Source organism: Galleria mellonella, unplaced genomic scaffold, assembly GCF_026898425.1.
Source record: "Galleria mellonella isolate WM207_F2 unplaced genomic scaffold, CSIRO_AGI_GalMel_v1 utg800, whole genome shotgun sequence".
NCBI lineage: Eukaryota > Metazoa > Arthropoda > Insecta > Lepidoptera > Pyralidae > Galleria > Galleria mellonella.
Genome location: NW_026442158.1, coordinates 949609 through 968731, shown reverse-complemented (window position 1 = coordinate 968731; position 19123 = coordinate 949609). Strand labels below are relative to the sequence as shown.

At 30.5% G+C, this 19123-nt stretch overlaps 1 protein-coding gene across 3 annotated transcripts in view; it reads right to left on the bottom strand.

Annotated features, from left to right (window-relative positions):
• Positions 1-19123, bottom strand: part of LOC113518505 (uncharacterized) — a 264190-nt gene that overhangs the window by 34083 nt on the left and 210984 nt on the right. For all 3 annotated transcript variants that reach the window (XR_008253664.1, XM_052901800.1, XM_052901801.1), the window contains 2 exons: positions 16007-16079; positions 6037-6204 (listed from right to left, as the gene is read on the bottom strand). Coding sequence is in view for 2 of the 3 variants with exons in the window: in XM_052901800.1 (XP_052757760.1) it covers positions 6037-6204; positions 16007-16079 (241 nt within the window). In the remaining variant the exon portion in view is untranslated. The remainder of the gene's footprint in view (positions 1-6036; positions 6205-16006; positions 16080-19123) is intronic.

The window sequence follows — 19123 nt, the reverse complement described above, 5'->3', positions numbered from 1 at the left end:
CCATTTATAGATATGTTTAAGGACTAATTGGTTTATTAAAAATAAAATTAAGGTTGTTGTTATTAAATCAATTAGTTCTTAATAAATTTGTGATCTATAAAATAATAGGTAAGATGTTTTTATGCGACGTAAATATTCAATAAGGTTTTTAAGGAAATCTATGAAAGATGTATAAGTACTTTATTGTATACAATATTAATGAAGAGAAATATGTTCAATTTAAATACTAGTATGTTTGTTAAGATAAAACAAATATAGTTGACAATTTAAATGTAACTAATTACATATACGCATGTATTTAGAATTTTGGACCTTTGTAATGTTAGAGCAAAATACATTATTTTTTGATGGGTGAAAATGGTATGGTAACCCCGCCTGCGCTTACGGGATACGCTGGCGGAACACCAGTGAAGGGTGATAGATGAGAATGAAAACAGGCCAGTTAGCCCATCATGATGAATTCAGCAGTAATTAACCATGATAGTTTTCAGGGAGAACCGCGAGGAGGTCGACCTGGTTGGGTATATTGCTAGCAATAGGATTCTCAGTATCCATTACTAACAATCCCTTTCTTCCCAAAGCCAAATGTATTTTATAATTTAGCTAATTGAAAGTATTGCACATTGTATAAAGTTGATAGAAACTTCAGCATTAAAATGTATCAATCAAACTGGTTTTGTTTTATTAGTTTTTAAAACAACATGTATGGCAGTACCTATTTTATTGTTAATCTAAAAAACAATATCGAAAACGCCGAGTCAGATGCATCGACGAAATTGAATGAGGCTTATGAAGTTGTTACACAACCGATGCACTTCCAAGACGTCACTGTGATCTCGCATCAAGCTGTCCATCGAGCACGGTAGACAAGTCAGTTCAGATAATATCTATAAAAAGTCACCGCCCGACCCAAGAAAGTGCATCATCAGAGAAATACACTTTTTGGTTTGTATACTGACGTGTTTTCGAGAATCTTAATTATTACTGGAATGTTCGATGCAGGCTCCATTATTATATTACGCAACTGATCTATTTATAATTGGAATAGTTGATTTTATGATGAATTGCGGTTTGCGCAACGTACAAATTAAAAGTCATCTTTGACAATTTTATATTAAATGCTCGTAGGAAACCAGCTCGTGAGGTAGACAGGGCTTTTGATGATAACATTGTATTATATTAAGTTAGTCACAAGGGAATTCGGTGTGGGAACGAAAACGAATGGCACAGAAAATAAATCTCAGGGATCAACATGTTGCAACATCGTATTGTTTCGAGGAAATTGGTTTTGTAAATGAAGATTGTATTCGAGTAGCATATGAAATCTATATGTCCATAATTATAATTTTAGCAGAACAGTTAACTGTTCAAAGATTTTTTATGAATTTTTTTAAACTATTAGTAATAATATAAACGGTGATAAACAGGCATATAGACACGAAACATACCATAAACACCACAGAACTAAAAATGGTGTCCAGGATAATCTTAACATATTAGTCTTTAATTTTATAACGTTTATTTTTGAGATGTATAAAGCATTATACCTTTGTGTTAGAGTTTGCACTGATTTATACAAATTTATACATTAAAATATAAACAATTGCAGGAAATTTAAACGAATCTTACAGAATTTAGTTTAAACAATATGTTTCATTAAATAACAAACTATTGACACAGATTTACTTAAATATCTAGATGATGATAAGGATGATTTTATTGAAGAAACATTTCCGATAATAGCGCGAATAGTAGATGTTAACTTGATAGTTTACCTAATTCGTAATGGGCAAAAACAATAGCCTTCATTTCGTGAATCTGCTTTCATTTAACAAACTGAATAACATCCAAACAAATAAGTGAGGCAATGACCATTCTTCTCGTTACTCCATGCTGCTATCTTTCGCATTGTTTGTTGCAACTACCTTACGTAAAACATTGTAGGTAATGATGTATGAATTAGTAATGTACCTTCTGTCTCATACACTAGGAAGTGTTTCTATTGTTTGATAATTTGTCTCTACAAGTCTTATATTATAATAATGTTGTATTTTAGCAGTAGCTACAAGGAAGAAAATTAATTACAAGGAAATGGTTATGTTAAAATTAGTAAAATATTCATGTCCATTCACAGGAACACGACCCAAGAGATTCATGATAAAATTCTATCCAAATTATTAAAATAGCTTGCAGAAACAATCAATAGCAACACGTAATGTCATAATTATAATCTATTTAATTATAGAAAATATAGTATTTTAATTATTTTATTGTGTAAACAAAGAGTAGATGAAATAGATAGTATCTTAGTAGATCATGTGACTTGATTAAATAAAGCAGGTACATCAGAAAATTACAATGTCATCTTTACTCTTTTAATTGATCCAAATATCTCAACATCGACAACGACCGCAATGACGATCGAAGTCGTGGGTGAAAGCGAACTAGTAAAACACGAACTTTGACGTTACAGGGGTGAATAAAAAACTTGGACAAGATGAAAGGGCCCGGTAAGTGTTTAGTATTTTCTGTAAGAGTAATTTAGAAATTTCGTAAGCACAACTAAAAAGAAATTATGTAGCAATGTCACGGCCATGGGAGTCGTGCTAGTGCAGTCGTGATGCGCTGTAAATGACCAACACAATGCACATTAGAGTAATGTTCGAAGCTTTTAAATTTTTTTTTTTTTCACCGTGCATCATTGTCTTTTATAGTGTCGAAACTGGGGATTACATGTATGTACGAACAAATGGTGCAAGATGGAGCAATCTGTAATTACTGTATGAGCATGTGAAGCTGCAGTGAATTGATTACGGGGTATAAGATAATTAATCTGTTTTATGTGCTACAGGAAATAATTAATGAAATTAAATAATAACACCTTCATTGTTAAAAAAGAGTATACCAATCGCTTAAGTAATACATAATTGGAGGGTTTAGTTCAGCTGGTATATGTGGATATAGTGCTTGTATATATCACAAAATATAAAAGGTTGTCTTGAAAAGATTGTTCTCAGCAATAACACCGCCTTACTGTACTTATACAATTGTATCGTTGTGTTTGTAAATTGTTTTGCTTATTTCCTATATTGTATAATGCAAATAAAGTATTCATTCATTTATTCATTCAAAATAAATCATTGCCGTCTGGTCCCAGCATAGAATAGGCCACCACTTCCTTTGCTATGGATGTCAAAAGAGGCAACTAAAGGAACTTAATCCTTGAGTTCCTTTAGTTGCTTAATCTCTTAAAACATCACTCAAAACCTAACTGCGATTTCCAGACCGTATGCCAGGTGTAACAACTACTAGCAAAACCCCTTTATGGGAGAGGCCTATGTTCAGCAGTGTATAGTTAGCGGTTGATATGATAAAGATATGATATCATCAAAGCTATTTAAGCGTTTGAGTAACAAATGTATAAACATCCAATATATAAACATTTTTACATATATAATATAAATATTAATGTTATAATTATTAAGTTAGCAAATAACGAATGAATGTTTCTATATTATAAACGAGGAAAACAGCAAATTTTAAAAGTAAAATACTAGGGGAAATCGACGACTCTAAATGAAGGTACAAATGCGTTTAGAGTTTTTGCTAGATTTTTTTTTATCGTAATGCGAAATAATTAAAGATTGGGTACTACAAACAAAAACCTATTACAATTGCAATAGACAAAAGCAGTTATTTTAATATCAAAATAAACTATTAATTTTTCAAATCGGTTAAAAATGACAGAACTTAAAAAAATACAACCAAATTGAGAATATCCTTGTTTTTGAAGTCAATTGAAAAGGTCAATTAACATAAAAAGGTCATTAATTATATCCGCACTTATCACAAAGGAATATTTGTCAATTTATAGTAAATATTGTGACACGTCTTTGTCTAAAAGCGATGTTTCTTTAATACCTAATTTTACAAAATTACCATATTCTATAATATAAGGCTGGTCATCATGTGGGCAGCCACGAAATTAATAGACTCATATTTCGATATCTCAATTTATAAGGCTCCATCCACATAAAGCAAATTGAAACTGTAATTTTTAATACTTCGAGAAACTATACAGCAATGAAAGAGAGGAAAATTACAAATATTTGGTCATGTTTATATATAATTATTCCTAAATATTATTTTGACTAATTGTTAATTTAATTTATTTTTTGTTTAAGTTAGTTTGATAGTTATAAACATATATAATTTATAACGGGTAGATAATTAATTTATATTGTATTATTTGTGTTGTATTAATATTAAATTGAATAATTTTAATGTATGCAAATGTATAAATAAATAATTTTAGTTTTATTAAAAACAAAAATACACAAGTAGTATTACAACTTAATATTTTTTATAACCTAAAATTGATTAAGATACGATATAACGTAGCTAAAAAGATAAAAGATCCTAAATAAATAAAGATTAAAAAATACTTTATTTTAGAAGAAAAGGTAATTTTTCAATGAGGATCACGCTAGCTTGAATATTATATAAAACCCGAGGACTGGATTCGAATGATACACAAGGTAGTGATCATATGCACCTAATAAAAAATATGTAATACATAATTATATGAAAATACATAATATACACTATTAGTATAAACTCTAACAATAAAAGTATAAAATGTAATTCTTGGTAATAGAGAAGAAAAGGGAAATAAAGAGTACCTAATATATTACGAATAAAAGTAGGCACATCAAGTTATGTATGTATTAAATTATGCAATTGAAGTAAGTTATACTATGTATTCATTTTATTAATAAGTTATAATAAAGGTTATTTAAAAAAAAATACTCTCAACACTATTTCTGTCATTGTGAACAAAACCTTACTTTTCCATCGCATCGGAAATTAATGCCGGCAAACATTGTTTTGTAGACACGGAACAAAATTACTTATCACATAAAATTGTAAGTTGCTTTAAATGGGAAGGCAATCCGCCTTTAGCACATGGATCTTTCCAACTTAAAATTTTATTGAGACGTATAACGTATTTATTTATTGCAGATAATCAGTACATAGTGAAGGATAAACGCAGGGCAGTTGTAGGATGTGTTGCTATATTAAAGAGGTACATATGAGTAGGGTATAGTTAATTAAGACATTTCAAAAATGCATTCCTTCTTCTCGTTTTTATATTTGAGGTGAAACAGGACTTCGTGTATCTAGTTTCTTTTTGTTTTTATAATGTTAAATGCGGTGTGCAGTGTTTATTGTAAAATATAATGAGTTGGCATTTTATTGTGAACAGTGATCCCGTAGTCATATATTTTTGAAAAAAAAAAATGCTGTTAAATACAGTATAGTGTAAAAATCTATTTTCTTTTAATAAAGGATGATTTTGCGGCTATTTTTACAAGCTCATTGTTAAAAAGTTTCGTAAGTACAAACTTAATCTAATAAAGACTGGTTAAGTGTGACGGGAGAGCGAGTCGTTCACGATTAAGGGTTACGAATGGTCCCGATACTAGTTGAGCTTTCTCAACCTCCGATATATATATATTAATACTGAATAATTTCATTATATTATTAGTAAAGTGAAAATGTTTATGATTATAACAAAAATAAATTGGTAATTGTAAATTTAAATGAATTTAATGGTGCATTCCAGGTGTAGCGGACATCATCCCAGGAAATATACAAATGATATTTTGCAGATAAGTCGATGAATGTAAGTGGCGCAGGAACGTGTTTTGTGGTGAAATATGAGGGAGAATATAATAATTATCACACAAATACACCAATCGCTTAGTTTTAAAGCTAAGAAACCTTGTGTTATGTGCTTCAAGATGGTCTACTAGGAGGCACCTCTTAGAATACCCAGACTCGAGCCCATTTTGGAAAGTTCGATTCCTAAATTGATCCGACCAAGAATTATATCTGGGACATCATTTGTGCAAAACTGTCATGCTTACTACTACACCTTGATGGTTGTCATATGTTCAGCAGTGCACGACAGAAAGATTATAATGTTGATGATGAAATTCCTAATAAAATTCTTAATATTCATTTTGGACTTACTTTAAAAATTTTCTCCTGTTCAAGCGAGTAGCCCGGTAGCTTGAGTATATCCTGTCCTATTGCAGTTTCCTCGTTGCTTGTGGCTGCCGTACTCTTCACAAACACACTACTCTTGGAGTAGCGCCTGATGAGTATGTTACCGGCGTCGTCCATTTTTATTTTGACACCCTATGCGGAAGAAAAAAAAACATTTTAAATTAATCACATTGAGGTTGGGACAATCTTGGTCAATTAGAGTAATGACTTTTTCATAAAATCCAAAGGTTGTGAATTCAAATCTAATATACATCAAAAAACTATCTTAATCGAATTTTTTTACTAACTTTCTGGATAGTTAACACAGTCAGTCAGTAATTTATATTTAAGATTCTTTATTATTTCTTTATCAATAATATAGGTTAGATACGAGCAATGTACTACAAAACATTAACAAAAACAGAAATTCTTATATGAGATTGCAAAATTTATGCAGTTTCTATATTTTCTTAGAACTAAATACTCATATTTATTATTTTATCAGTTGTGTTTTCGACTTTGTGTAGATTACATTGTAAATTGTTTCAGCACGTAAAATAATTTTTATTCAAATTATAAGCTACATTTTTTTTATATTTATTAAAATCTTTTATTCCGTACATATATATAAATTACTCTATTTTTAAGCTTTAAGGTTACAATTCAAAATGTATTTATATACCTTGATCAATATCAAAAACAAATTTTAAGTCAGTAATTTTACAATAATTACAGTCGGTAATTACTGGCACTATTTCTACACTGATTACTATCTCTATACAATTGAGAGTGAATCTGTTTTATTGTTTGTTACATATTTTGATGAAAATGAAACATAAGCAAACAAAGAGTAACATTATTTTTATTTTCACACGCAAAATTGCAAGTGATGCTGTTATTAATATTTTCACTCAATGAAAACTTGTTTAAAGACGTTGCTCTCCAGACAAGGATACAATAGAATATTTTGACATAAAAGGACAGTTAAGAGACAATAACCTTAGTAAAAAATTTTACTCGCATATTAACAAAAACCGTTAACTCGATGACATCAGAAGTTATCTTAACATCAACAAATACAAGGTCATTGGCTCAAGACGTTACAGTTTTTATCAAGCTAACACCATTCATCATTTTCTGATTTACGATTTGACAGGACCATACAACAATAGAATATAAGGTTCCAATTCTGACCTATGACATCAGTGACCTTAAATTGTTGGAGCATATCAAAGTATTGTTGTGTTTCGAGAACAATTTTACCAGAAGACGGAAGAGGTTAATTGGTCATAAAGCTTGGGAAAATGATGGCGTCAATGGAACTATTATATTTGGACTAATAGAAGTTGAATTGACTAAAACCTTTAAAATTGAACACTTTTGTATTGCTCTATTATATAGCAAATTGCATTTGATAAATGTTAATTTAAAAAATACGTAGGATATTTATGAAAATAATGGAAACTTGATACAACAGACAAAAATAATCAAATTTTCGCGATTACTAAACCTTGAGCGATACCATTGACATCAAGGTTCTGAATATAAAGTCCATGATACTAATCTTGTAACATATTTAGCTCTTTAATTACTAATTTAGTCCTTACAATTGATTCGATTATGGATGGTAGTACAGAAATAGGATAATAATATGCTATGGCATCAGGTGATGTTTTACCTGTGTCACCTATTATATGTATCATCTTTGCTTGAGTGCCAAATTTTATGCAAATTATTAGCAGTAAATATTTAAATATAGTAAACTTTGAAAATGCCATTAATAAGATTAGAAACAAATTTTTAAATAAGTAAATCAACAAACTTATCATGATAATTGACTATGTTATCTGAAACGTCATTAATAATTTTGTACGTTCAAAGATCATAAACGTTTACAAATTGTAATTACAGCCGACCTATCAGTCAATCTGATTATACTATGATGGATTGTGCTTCCATATTGTCGAATATGTATCCAACTGGATCTTCATATGGCCGATAGATAATGACATATGACCTTAACAATACGACCTTGTCATTTGGTAAGAGCTCAGAAAGCATGTTTATGATAACAAGGCAGTTTTAAGGTGTTGTATTCATGGAAGTTTATGAATAATATTATACTTCATCATATAGTCATCATTTATATCATCAATCCCAGTAACATCTAACTGTTGGGCTTAATTTTATTTTCATAATGTTCGCTAGCTTTACTTATTTCGTTAACTAGATTGCTTGTTAAGCTGTTATTTAAGTATCTTTTTTTTTACAAATAGTATCTATTTCATTTCCTTTATCGTTGTTTACGATAGGAGATATATTATTTCTTTTCGATCTCAGATTCTTCTTATTCTACCACTACATGGAGAATAAGGAAACATTCTTTTATTTTTTGCCAATAGATGATTATTTGGATTGTAATTGTTTTTATATACAATTAAGATATACAGACAGTTCTTTCACAATTTTATATTTTCTCTGCACATAACATACTAATTAGTCTAACCAACTTATTTGGAGGAGGGGGGATTGTTAGTAATGGGGTACAGACTCATTACTAGCAATATATTCAGTCAAGTCAAACTCCACGTGGTTACCCCGAAAACCATCATCCTGAATTCCAGGTGCATTTATCACGATAAGCTAACTGATTTTTCTTTTCATTCTCACTTGCCATCCTTCACTGGTGCCCCATCAGCGTATATCGTTACCGCAGGTGGAGTACCATTCCATAATCATCCATTAAAGAACTAACTTAATCTAAAAAAATTCCTAATTTGATCAAAATTCAGATACTAGTTTTTTCAATTGATAAAATAAAAAAAAAGGTGATTAGAAAACTTCCTATTTGTTATAAAGGAGTTTTTTAATGTTGTTTCACAATTTCATATTCAGTTATGCACAGTGCAACTGTGCATAATTAGGAAATTAGGTCACATTTCAAAGGCGTTTCTTTACAGTTCTAGAAATGAAAAAAGAATTATTTAAAACCTTCTATTTGCCATAAAGGCTTTTTATGGCAGTGAGTTTATCTTCATTTTCTTTATAAAACGCCGCGTTCGATTGCATAGAAACATTACTGGTAGTGGGAAGTGTTGTAAGAGTTAACGAAACACGGTTTAATTGTCGCACGGCGGTTACGAATGCCAACGAATCACTAGTCCGTGGATAATGGATTCATAATCGCGTCAATATATCTACATTACAATGACGAGATCGTTAAACTTGAATTTGGATTTGTCATTTTTTTTCTTACTTAGTAAATTACGTTACATTTAAATATAAAATAAATAGCTCTACACATTTAAAAAAACTTTCTTTTTGACTGAAATTTATATTACGAGTATTTAAACTAATCCCCTTGTTCATAAAAACTGAAACCTTTTATAAATTTATTTTGACTGTTTACATAGTTTTGTCACTTTCTTTCATATTAGAAATAATACACCAAAGAAAGAGACAAAACTAATAGTTAAAATGGGTTTATGGGAGGTTTGTCGTTTTTATGAATAAGGGGTATGGACTATAATAAGGATAGATTTGATTTTTTTTGTAATGGATAAACTGATTAGTTTCGGGATCAATCGTGATCCTAAATCATGGGTGGCAGTGACACGAGCATTAGCCTGTTAAAATTTTTATAAATTCTATGGGACAACTGAAGTTGATTTTTTTGAGATACACAATCTTAACCCTTAAATACCTGAAGTTTCAAATTTGATACCGGGGTTATAAATCGCATTGGGCGCCTACAATCGAATTTATTTCAATATTTGGCTGTTTACATGTTACCAAATGTTTTTTTCAAAATAAATGTATAAAAATATCGTTTTGATTTTTTTTACTATTTTTCCCCATTAGTAAACACAGTAAAGGGTACACTTATATATTTTTCAATTTGATTTAAAAAATCAGGCTTTTAAGGGTTAAGTTATTAGCTTATATTCATGTATTATGTATAAGTCTATGTACTATGTACGAAGTATGTCTATGGCGCAACGTTTAGCCTAATTTGCTTTATGATTTTTATAAATGGGGTGTCATTATGGTGCTTTAGCACAGAATACGTAATAGTAATATATAATGGCTTTAGGCAATGGGAAGAAAAGAAAAAATTAAAAATAATATGTATTACGCTATGAATCACTTACTACCATTAAACTTCTTTAGTATCGAAAAAAAGAGATCTCTCATACACAAACAGACATTTAAAAACTTTAATCATAGAGGCAGCCGCTTTAGTACAAGAATACAAATATTAGGCACGGTTAATAATAAGATTTCATTATTCTTTTTTCTCCATTAAGCTCCTGGCCTTACTTTAATTTATTTTTAGGGTTCAGCAGGCATCCGAAATACTTACTCATCGGCCATTATACACTGGAATAACAGCATTAGAGATTTCTTTGGACTATTATATCATAGCATTAGAAAGATATTTTAATTAAACAAATGGACCATTGAATTTATTTGTTCTTGTTAAAACAATATAGTTATTTGATTGTTTATTATTTAAGGTAAAAAAAAACTATCATTGATAATGTTATACGTATTTCTTATATAATTTTCAAAAGGAGATTACCATTTCGGTTGTTTTTTTTTGATGTTGATAATTAATTCTGCAATATATAATTAAATTGGAAAATTAAGTTAAGAAATGGTCTTAGGAAACATAACAGGCCCTTAAAAATAACTCCTCAATGAATATTTTTTATGTACCTAAACGGGAATTTTATGAACATAAGCAAAAACCATATTTTCCATATTATAAATTATAATACATACGGGACCTTTGATTTTTGAACTCGACTCGCACTATCCGATTCAAATATTTAATTACAATATACCGATAACTATTTTATGTAAATTACAACAATATCACACTTGTAACAGCTGACAATAATTTATTTATTGATGATTAGCTATTTACCGTGGCTTTCTTCACCTTTTTTTTAATTTAGGTAGTGATATGTAAGTAAATGGCAGTAAATAAGTCTAGAAGTGCAAATATACGGTGTGGGTGTACATTACACCCAAAAAATACAACATGTATATTTATACGTTTAGACATGTATATTTTATACTTACTGTTATTATTATACATATATGTATTTTTACCAGTGTTATGCTTTTTTTTATACAACTTAGAATGGCAAACAGACTGACGGCCCACCTGATGGAAAGTGGTAACTGTCGCCTATACACATGAGCAGTACCATGGACATAACAGAGTATACTGTTTCGCCCATGATACTCCCCCATGCGTTGCCATTCCTGAGGACTCAGGTGTTATTCCTCTGTATCCAGTAAATTCACGCCATATCCCACCCTTCAAACCGAAACACAGCCATGCAAACACAACTGCTTCACGGTAGAAACACGAATGGGACAGAGGTACCCAAGCAATTGACTTTTGTACAAAGTCTCCCTCCCTATACCATTATTGTCCACTATTGAATATAGGTCTCCCCTATTGGGGCTTTGCCATTACTTGCCACGTTTGGCAGGTGGGTTGATAACCGCAGTTAGGCCTTGGTGATGTTTTAAGAGAGATGCTGCTGGCCATCTCTCGACCATAGTTCCCTTACTCGTTTATTACGACACCCACGGGAAAGGAAGAGGTAGCCTATTCTATGAAAGGACTACAAAGTACTATTGTTATATACTTATATGCTTATATATATTGCTAGTGATCCGGTCCGGTTCCACATGTTTAGACAGAATTTTCGAAATAAATCCGTAGTCTATGTTACTTGCTGTTAATGTTTTTAATGGATGATAATGGAATGGTAACCCCATCCGCGCTATCGGTATACACCGGCGGGGCACCAGTGAAGGATGACAGGTGAGGACGAAGCAGGTCAGTTAGCCCATCGTGACGAATTCAACAAGTATTGTACACGATGGTTTCCAGGGGGAACCACGCGGAGGTCGACCTAATAGGGCATATTGCTAACAATGGGGCTGTCAAACTCCATTGCTAACAATCCCTTCCCCCCCTGCTGTTAATGTAGCTTTATATAGGTGAAAGAATTTTAATAATCGATTCAAGTAGTTTTTGAGCTTATCCATTACAAACAGACAAACAATCAAATCTCTCCTTTTTATAATATTAAGTATAGACAGTATAGATTAATATTACCTACCCACTTCGATGTTTTATACGTAGAATTTAAAAATATCGATTTCCTTGAGATTGACAGCTCGTTATTGCATCTCATTTGAATGTCAAAATCCATTCTATTGTTCGTTAGTTTGTTTTTGATAGTCTGCATTATATATTGTAGTACACATACTTGATCTCGCGTCAAGATCCTAGCTGTATATCGTTACTTCCTAGTACATGTTCAATTTGTATTTTATTGTGTGGCAGAATATATTGTTTTAATGAGGCAATTTTCCTTTTTCTTTCTCTTAGTTGTTGCCTCAATTTATTTGGAGTCTGTTCTTAATAATTTGGGACTATAAATACTGGGATATGATCCACTGAAATTTAACCCTTCAATACCTGAAGTTTCAAATTTGATAACGGGGTTAGCATTATTTCATTGTTAAATAAATTTAAATATTTTGATTAGCGTAATACCTAAAGTATCAAAAATGATACCAAATGTTTTTTTTTTTTCAAAATAAATATATAAAAATATGTTATGTTTTTTTTCACTATTTTTCCCCATTAGTAATGTATCCTACACTTATATATATTTTTAATTTGATTTAAAAAATCAGGCTTTTAAGGGTTAATAGATGTACTAGTAAAAAATCGATTAATTGATCGAATGACTCGATTTATTACAAAATTCATTTAAATATTATTATTATTTATTACTTTAATGTACACACTAATGATACATAAGAATAAGACAGAGGTAAGCAAATGTACAAAGGCGAGCTTAACTTTAAAAGAGTTCTCATACAGTAAACCCAAACTGGAAAGGAGCATCAACGTCAGCGGGTAGAGTGGTGTACAATATTTATTACACATATATATTTAGAGAGTTCTATTTTTTAATTCTAATAAACTTGGTTACCGTTTTAATTAGTTATAATGAAACAGAATTCTTTATATCGCCAAGATTTTGTAAGGAATTAAAGGAATAACTGCTATATAGTGCATTTATATATGAAGCGAAAGAAAAACTTGAAATAAGACTGCAAAGTAGCTTGATCAGCACGATAATAGTAGGCTAATATAGTTTTCTAATGAGGAGAAATCCATGTCCAATAGTGGGATTGTAATGGGTTTATAATGGTTACGGTTTGTGGTGTAGATTTCTTTAAAAAAAAAAAGATAAAAAAAGTGTAAATATTCGCGTTTACCGCTAACAACCACAACAGTTTTCCAAATCTATCATGGATATAATAATATCTGGTATAGAAAATGGCAGGTTACATAAAAAATTTCATGAAAAAAAAAAACAACCTGTAACCTGTAATAAGCTTCGCGTGGGAAAAGAAAAAAGAAAAATTACTTCATAGAATGAAAACAATAAAGAATAGAAGAGGCAAAATGCTGGGTACCTTATACGACATGAAGATTTTTTAAAGAGCATAAAAGAAGGAAACATAGAGAGCAAAAGACGAAGGGGAGGATTGAGGAATAACTACATGGAACAGGCAAAGAAAACTCAAGGTGTCATGTCGTATAGAGAGCTCAAAGATGCGACTTGGGATAGAGCTGGCTGGAAGAAAATGCATGAATTAGTTGCACCGATAAGGGGAAACTCTTAAATGGAAATAAGGAAATCGGTTAAAAAGACATTCGCCTCTTTTTATTGAAGTCTATGTGGTAATTTAGAGAAACTATAAAAATGAACCTAACTTCCGTATTTATACTTGAAATAAAGTAATTATTGTTTATAACATGATATTAGTACATCAATATGTTTTATAATATTTATTTTTGTCCGAATGCCGTAAGTCTCTTTAGGTGGGCGTGCTTGACTAATAATTAAAAAAAATGCAATGGATCCGGTCATTTTCCATCAAACGTTACGTCATTCTTTGTATGTGTGTGTGAAGTTTTATAGAAAAAAACCTCAATTTGATTAAGGACTATGGACTGAGCCAAATCACTGATTGCTTTATCTGGTAGATCGTGAACTCATCTCTGATTTAAGCGCGTATCTGTCATCGACTTGGTACGTAAGACGTTCATCCAAAAAAAAAAAAAAACATTTTTGTATGAATTTTAATTTCAAAATTTCATTATTGTATCATAATGAAAATTATTATTAGCCATTAACACCACATAGACCTCCCCCTATTGGGAAGTTTTGCCAGTAGTTGCCACATTTGGCAGTCAGGTATGTGCATAATGAAACTAGTATTCTATATTTATAGGGTTAACCCTTCTTTGCATAGTGGTGAAAATGTTTATCATAACATTAAAAACCCAATATCATATATAAAAAACCAAGTTCACTTTAAGTTGATCGTGTCTGGATACCTTTTTAATATCCATTGCAGAAAAAAAACATAGCTGTCAAATTTAATTCTTTAACCATTTTTCCTTTAATTTTGAACATGAATTATGTCACCTTGATTTATTTCACCAATAAAAAATCATGCAGAGAAGGGTTAAAATTGAAATATAATTTAAGATAGTGTTTTATAAAAACATCGACTTCAATTGTGGCAAAACTAGTTGTTTTGATTTAAAAACCAAACTACTGAAGCAAGTTTGATAAAATTTCTATGGGACCAATCTATAAATATATCCTTTCATATAAAAAACGTATTTCCAAATCTGTTTAAAACCTTTTTTTATACAACTTAGAATGGCAAACAAGCTGACGGCCCACCTGATGGAAAGTGGTAACCGTCGCCTATAGACATGAGCAGTACCATGGACATAACAGAGTATACTGTTCCGCCCATGATATCCCCCCATGCGTTGCCATTCCTGAGGACTCAGGTGTTATTCCTCTGTACCCTGTAAATTCACGCCATATCCCACCCTTCAAACTGAAACACAGCCATGCAAACATAACTGCTTCACTTTGAAATCGATGGAAAATAAACACTTTTTCCTCAAATTTATTTATGTACGAGGTACTTTTATTTTTCTCCTTGAAAATTATACCCTGTATAAATTTATGAACACTAATATGGCAATACTTATTATAAATAGAAATTAACTCCTGTTTAGTTTGTAAGTTTTTTTTAAATCATAAAATAAATCCTGCCTGTTTACAATAAGACGAATTAGATACTTGTAGAGTTGATTATTCGATCAATGTATGAAGCAATATTTATAAAGATTTGAACTTTGTGCTAAATTCGAATTTTAAAATGAAACGTGTAACCACGTCTAAATTTTTTTTAACTACATTAATGAATTATGAAAAATTACTTCGAAATTATATAAAATTAAATATCGTGACGTTTTGCAATTCTTTTTTTTTTTTAATGAGTTATTTGCAGGATGTAATTCACATTTGTACTCAATTGAACAACCATATATCTTGTGTTACTAGAAATGATTAAATTGTCTACTTGTATAAATAATACGATATTTATAAATGAAAATCGATTCAACGTCAGAGCGAAATATTGTTTGTATAAAAATATAAAATTACTAAAAAAAAAAACAAAAATGCAATCGTTTTATTTCCTAATTTCACTTGGAATAAATCGAACGTGAGAGTAAAGTTGTGCCGTGTCGTGCCATGCTACGGTAAATTATAAAAGCCCATTAGTACTGGTCATCAGTGATATAATTTGGTCGAAAATTATAATTTGCTGCTATTTATTGAATTTTGTTTATTTACACCTTAATACGCCAATTAAAAAAAAAAGTTATGTGGAATAAGTGTTAAGATATCCCTTTCAGACAATTTTTGGGTAAAGGACGTTAAAAAAAGAGAATCTGTCCCAATTATTCGAATTTTAAATTTTATGAAAAATTAAAAAAAGATTTAGATTTCTTCAAATAATCAAAAATAGTAGTTACCTGTCCTATATGTCTTTTTAATTCGTCTGTCTTCTGATCTCTGTGTGGGTTGTTGAATCCGCAAAGGCCAATTCTGCAAAAAGGAAAGAAAACGTTAACAATGTAAAAAGCATCCTAACAGTCGACTTTATATTATTGTTTAAATACTGTTGTAAGAATGTATTACGATGTATTTATTTTTACATATCTTGGATACAAGCCAGTGAATTTAGTGTAATAAAATTGTGAAAAACCATACTTGAACAATAAAATGTTTATAATATGCATGCAACCACGAGAACGATTTCCATATGACCGCTAACTTACGATCAAGGGTATTTTTTTTAATTCGTTAATTTGTATGCGATGTTGTTTATATTCTTACATAGATTATTATGATTAGGTGGACAAACTACAGTGGATAGTATATCGTTTTTATCATTAACAAAAGATCTTCAGGAAAGTAAAAATATAAAGTTAATATATTTAATTGCAATAAAACAAATACAAATGGGAATTTATATTTGTTTTAGGATTAAAAGAAAGTGATAAGAAGTCGCCGGTTACGGGTACTTTTAATTTGACCCTTCAGCACGACGCCTATTTAGTCAACATACGTCCATCTAGGGCGACCCCTACCGACATCTCCACTCGTTCGTGCTCCATAAATCTCTTTTGTGATTCTTCCTTCAGCCATTCTCTCTATGTGATAAGACTGTAAGTGACAGTGTTTTTCTGTCTATCCATTTGTTACAGGAACACAGTGTGTTATCGAGAAGGAAATACTAAGAAACTGGTTGAAAACAAAAACAGCAATTTCAAGTGACAAAATGTATATAAAACAAATATATATAATTGTTAATTTTGACAAATATATATATATATATATATATATATATATATATATATATTTATTATTTATATATATATAAATATAATATCGATATTGAAATTAAAACGAGTGGTACATTTTCTTGTACATTTTTTGAAGATGCTCAAAAACTACATTCGCGTTAATTGTAACTGAGAATTCTTATAAAACCTCACCTTTAGTTCTCATGTAACAAACTGTACAATGACATAGGTATTTGTAAGCATTAGTATTTTGTGTACGTATCGGAATATTGTTTTCTTAAAACCGTACCCTTGCTCGCCCTGAGAATGTATGCTACTTTGTTATTCTTGTCGTCGATCGCCACTTGGCGTCGCTTACTGATTGTCTATACCTATCTGATTCTAATACCGTTGAAGGAATTAAGGTTTTTTATTCAAAAGGTGAAATTGTTTGTGCCGATGGCAATTTGAATGATGTAGTTGTGACGAGGCGCGAGTGTGAAGTGCGTGCAGAATTAAAAATCATTTTAGTGGTAGAAAGTGAAACGGTTTATACACCATAGACAAATTTGAAAGTTCTCTAGTGGTTTCTCGGTGTGCATGCAATGGTGTTGGAATTTATTTATTTTGTTATACCAGATACAAAAATAAGGGTTACAGTAGACGAATTAGACAAAATGAGAGCAAAGCCGATCATGTCGCTATGCAATATCTTCCAGGGAGTCTTTGAGGAAAGAATATTGAGAAATCAAAAATAAAGAGTACAATAAAATAGAAAAAAGATACACCCTTAGAAAAATATTTATACCTACACATACTTAATACCATATATATATAATTAAAAAGAACGAAGGAGGAAGGCGATAAGAGAAATAAAAAAACGGAGAAGTGTAGATATTATTTGGGTTTTGAACTAACTAACAAAATAAAGGTTCGTGTAGGTAATCTACCTGGAATTTCAGAATATAAAAGAATCATGAGTATCACATTTAAAAATTGAGTATAGCAGACGCAAGATGTGCAGATTACAGAAGATGATTACCGAATTGAGAAGAAGTTGAGCACGAAATGGAGTAATTTAGTACACTTGCAATCAAGATAATGTAACTAAATTAAAAAGTTAAATTTACTATAGAAACCTAATAAGGTTCGTGTTTGTCATCAAACACGTACCGTGCGCATTATTAAGTTTCTATAGCAATTTGAAAACCATTAATTTTTGGCTGGTTTTTCGATTACGCAAACATGAAATTGAAAAATTCCAAGTGTTCAAAGTGGAATTCCCACCAACCGAGTCTGAGAGCTCAAAACATAAACAATAAGATATAAAGTTCAATATTTCAAACAGTTTTCATGTCTAAACTATTGCCAAAGTGTTAATTTGACTTAATCTCTGTAATAACAATACGTAGCTATAACTGTTACGTGCCCACACAACGTTGTATTATGTTTAATAAAATGTGTTTTTATTTGACCTTTATGTTATAATGTTTTGTATTGATATAGGTCAAGTTTTATATGAATTGAAAATCTATATTATTATGTATATTTATAATTGAGTCCTTGCTTGAGTAAAAAAATAATTGAGTTATTAATAATACATGCTTAGATGTCGTTTTATTTTATACTATTGTTGTAGTGAATATTTATTTAAAAGTTATAATATGATATGATTGTAATTTTTTTTTTGTTTTATTACAAAAATAATCAACAAAATCGTCAGATTTTAATTATTAGTTATCGACCCACAATTGGTAAAAAAATATCTCGTAGCATACACAAAAATACTTACGAATTGAGAAACGGTTATTTATATAATCGATTAATAAACCTAAGTAGAAAGGTTTTGTGTAGGTACGGTGAAGGTAACAATTAATTATGTATGTATGATGGTAAGTATTTACTATCTACTATTTGTACTTATATTATTAGAAGACTACATTAAACTGTGCTATTAGGTGCAATTTTATATTAGTTTTTGGCTATAGTATACCGTAAAGCAGTTGTGTTTGCATGGCTGTGTTTCGGTTTGAAGGGTGGGATATGGCGTCAATTTACAGGGTACAGAGGAATAACACCTGGGTCCTCAGGAATAGCAACGCATGGGGGGTATCATGGGCAAAACAGTATACTCTGTTATGTCTATAGGCGACGGTTACCATTTTCCATCATGTGGGTCGTTAGCTTGTTTGCCATTCTAAGTTGTATAAAAAAAAAGTTAACAAATTCGTATAGATAATTATTTGAATTTAATATTAGAATCTGTATTAATTTATGCAAAATGCCGGAAGGTCTACAGCAAAA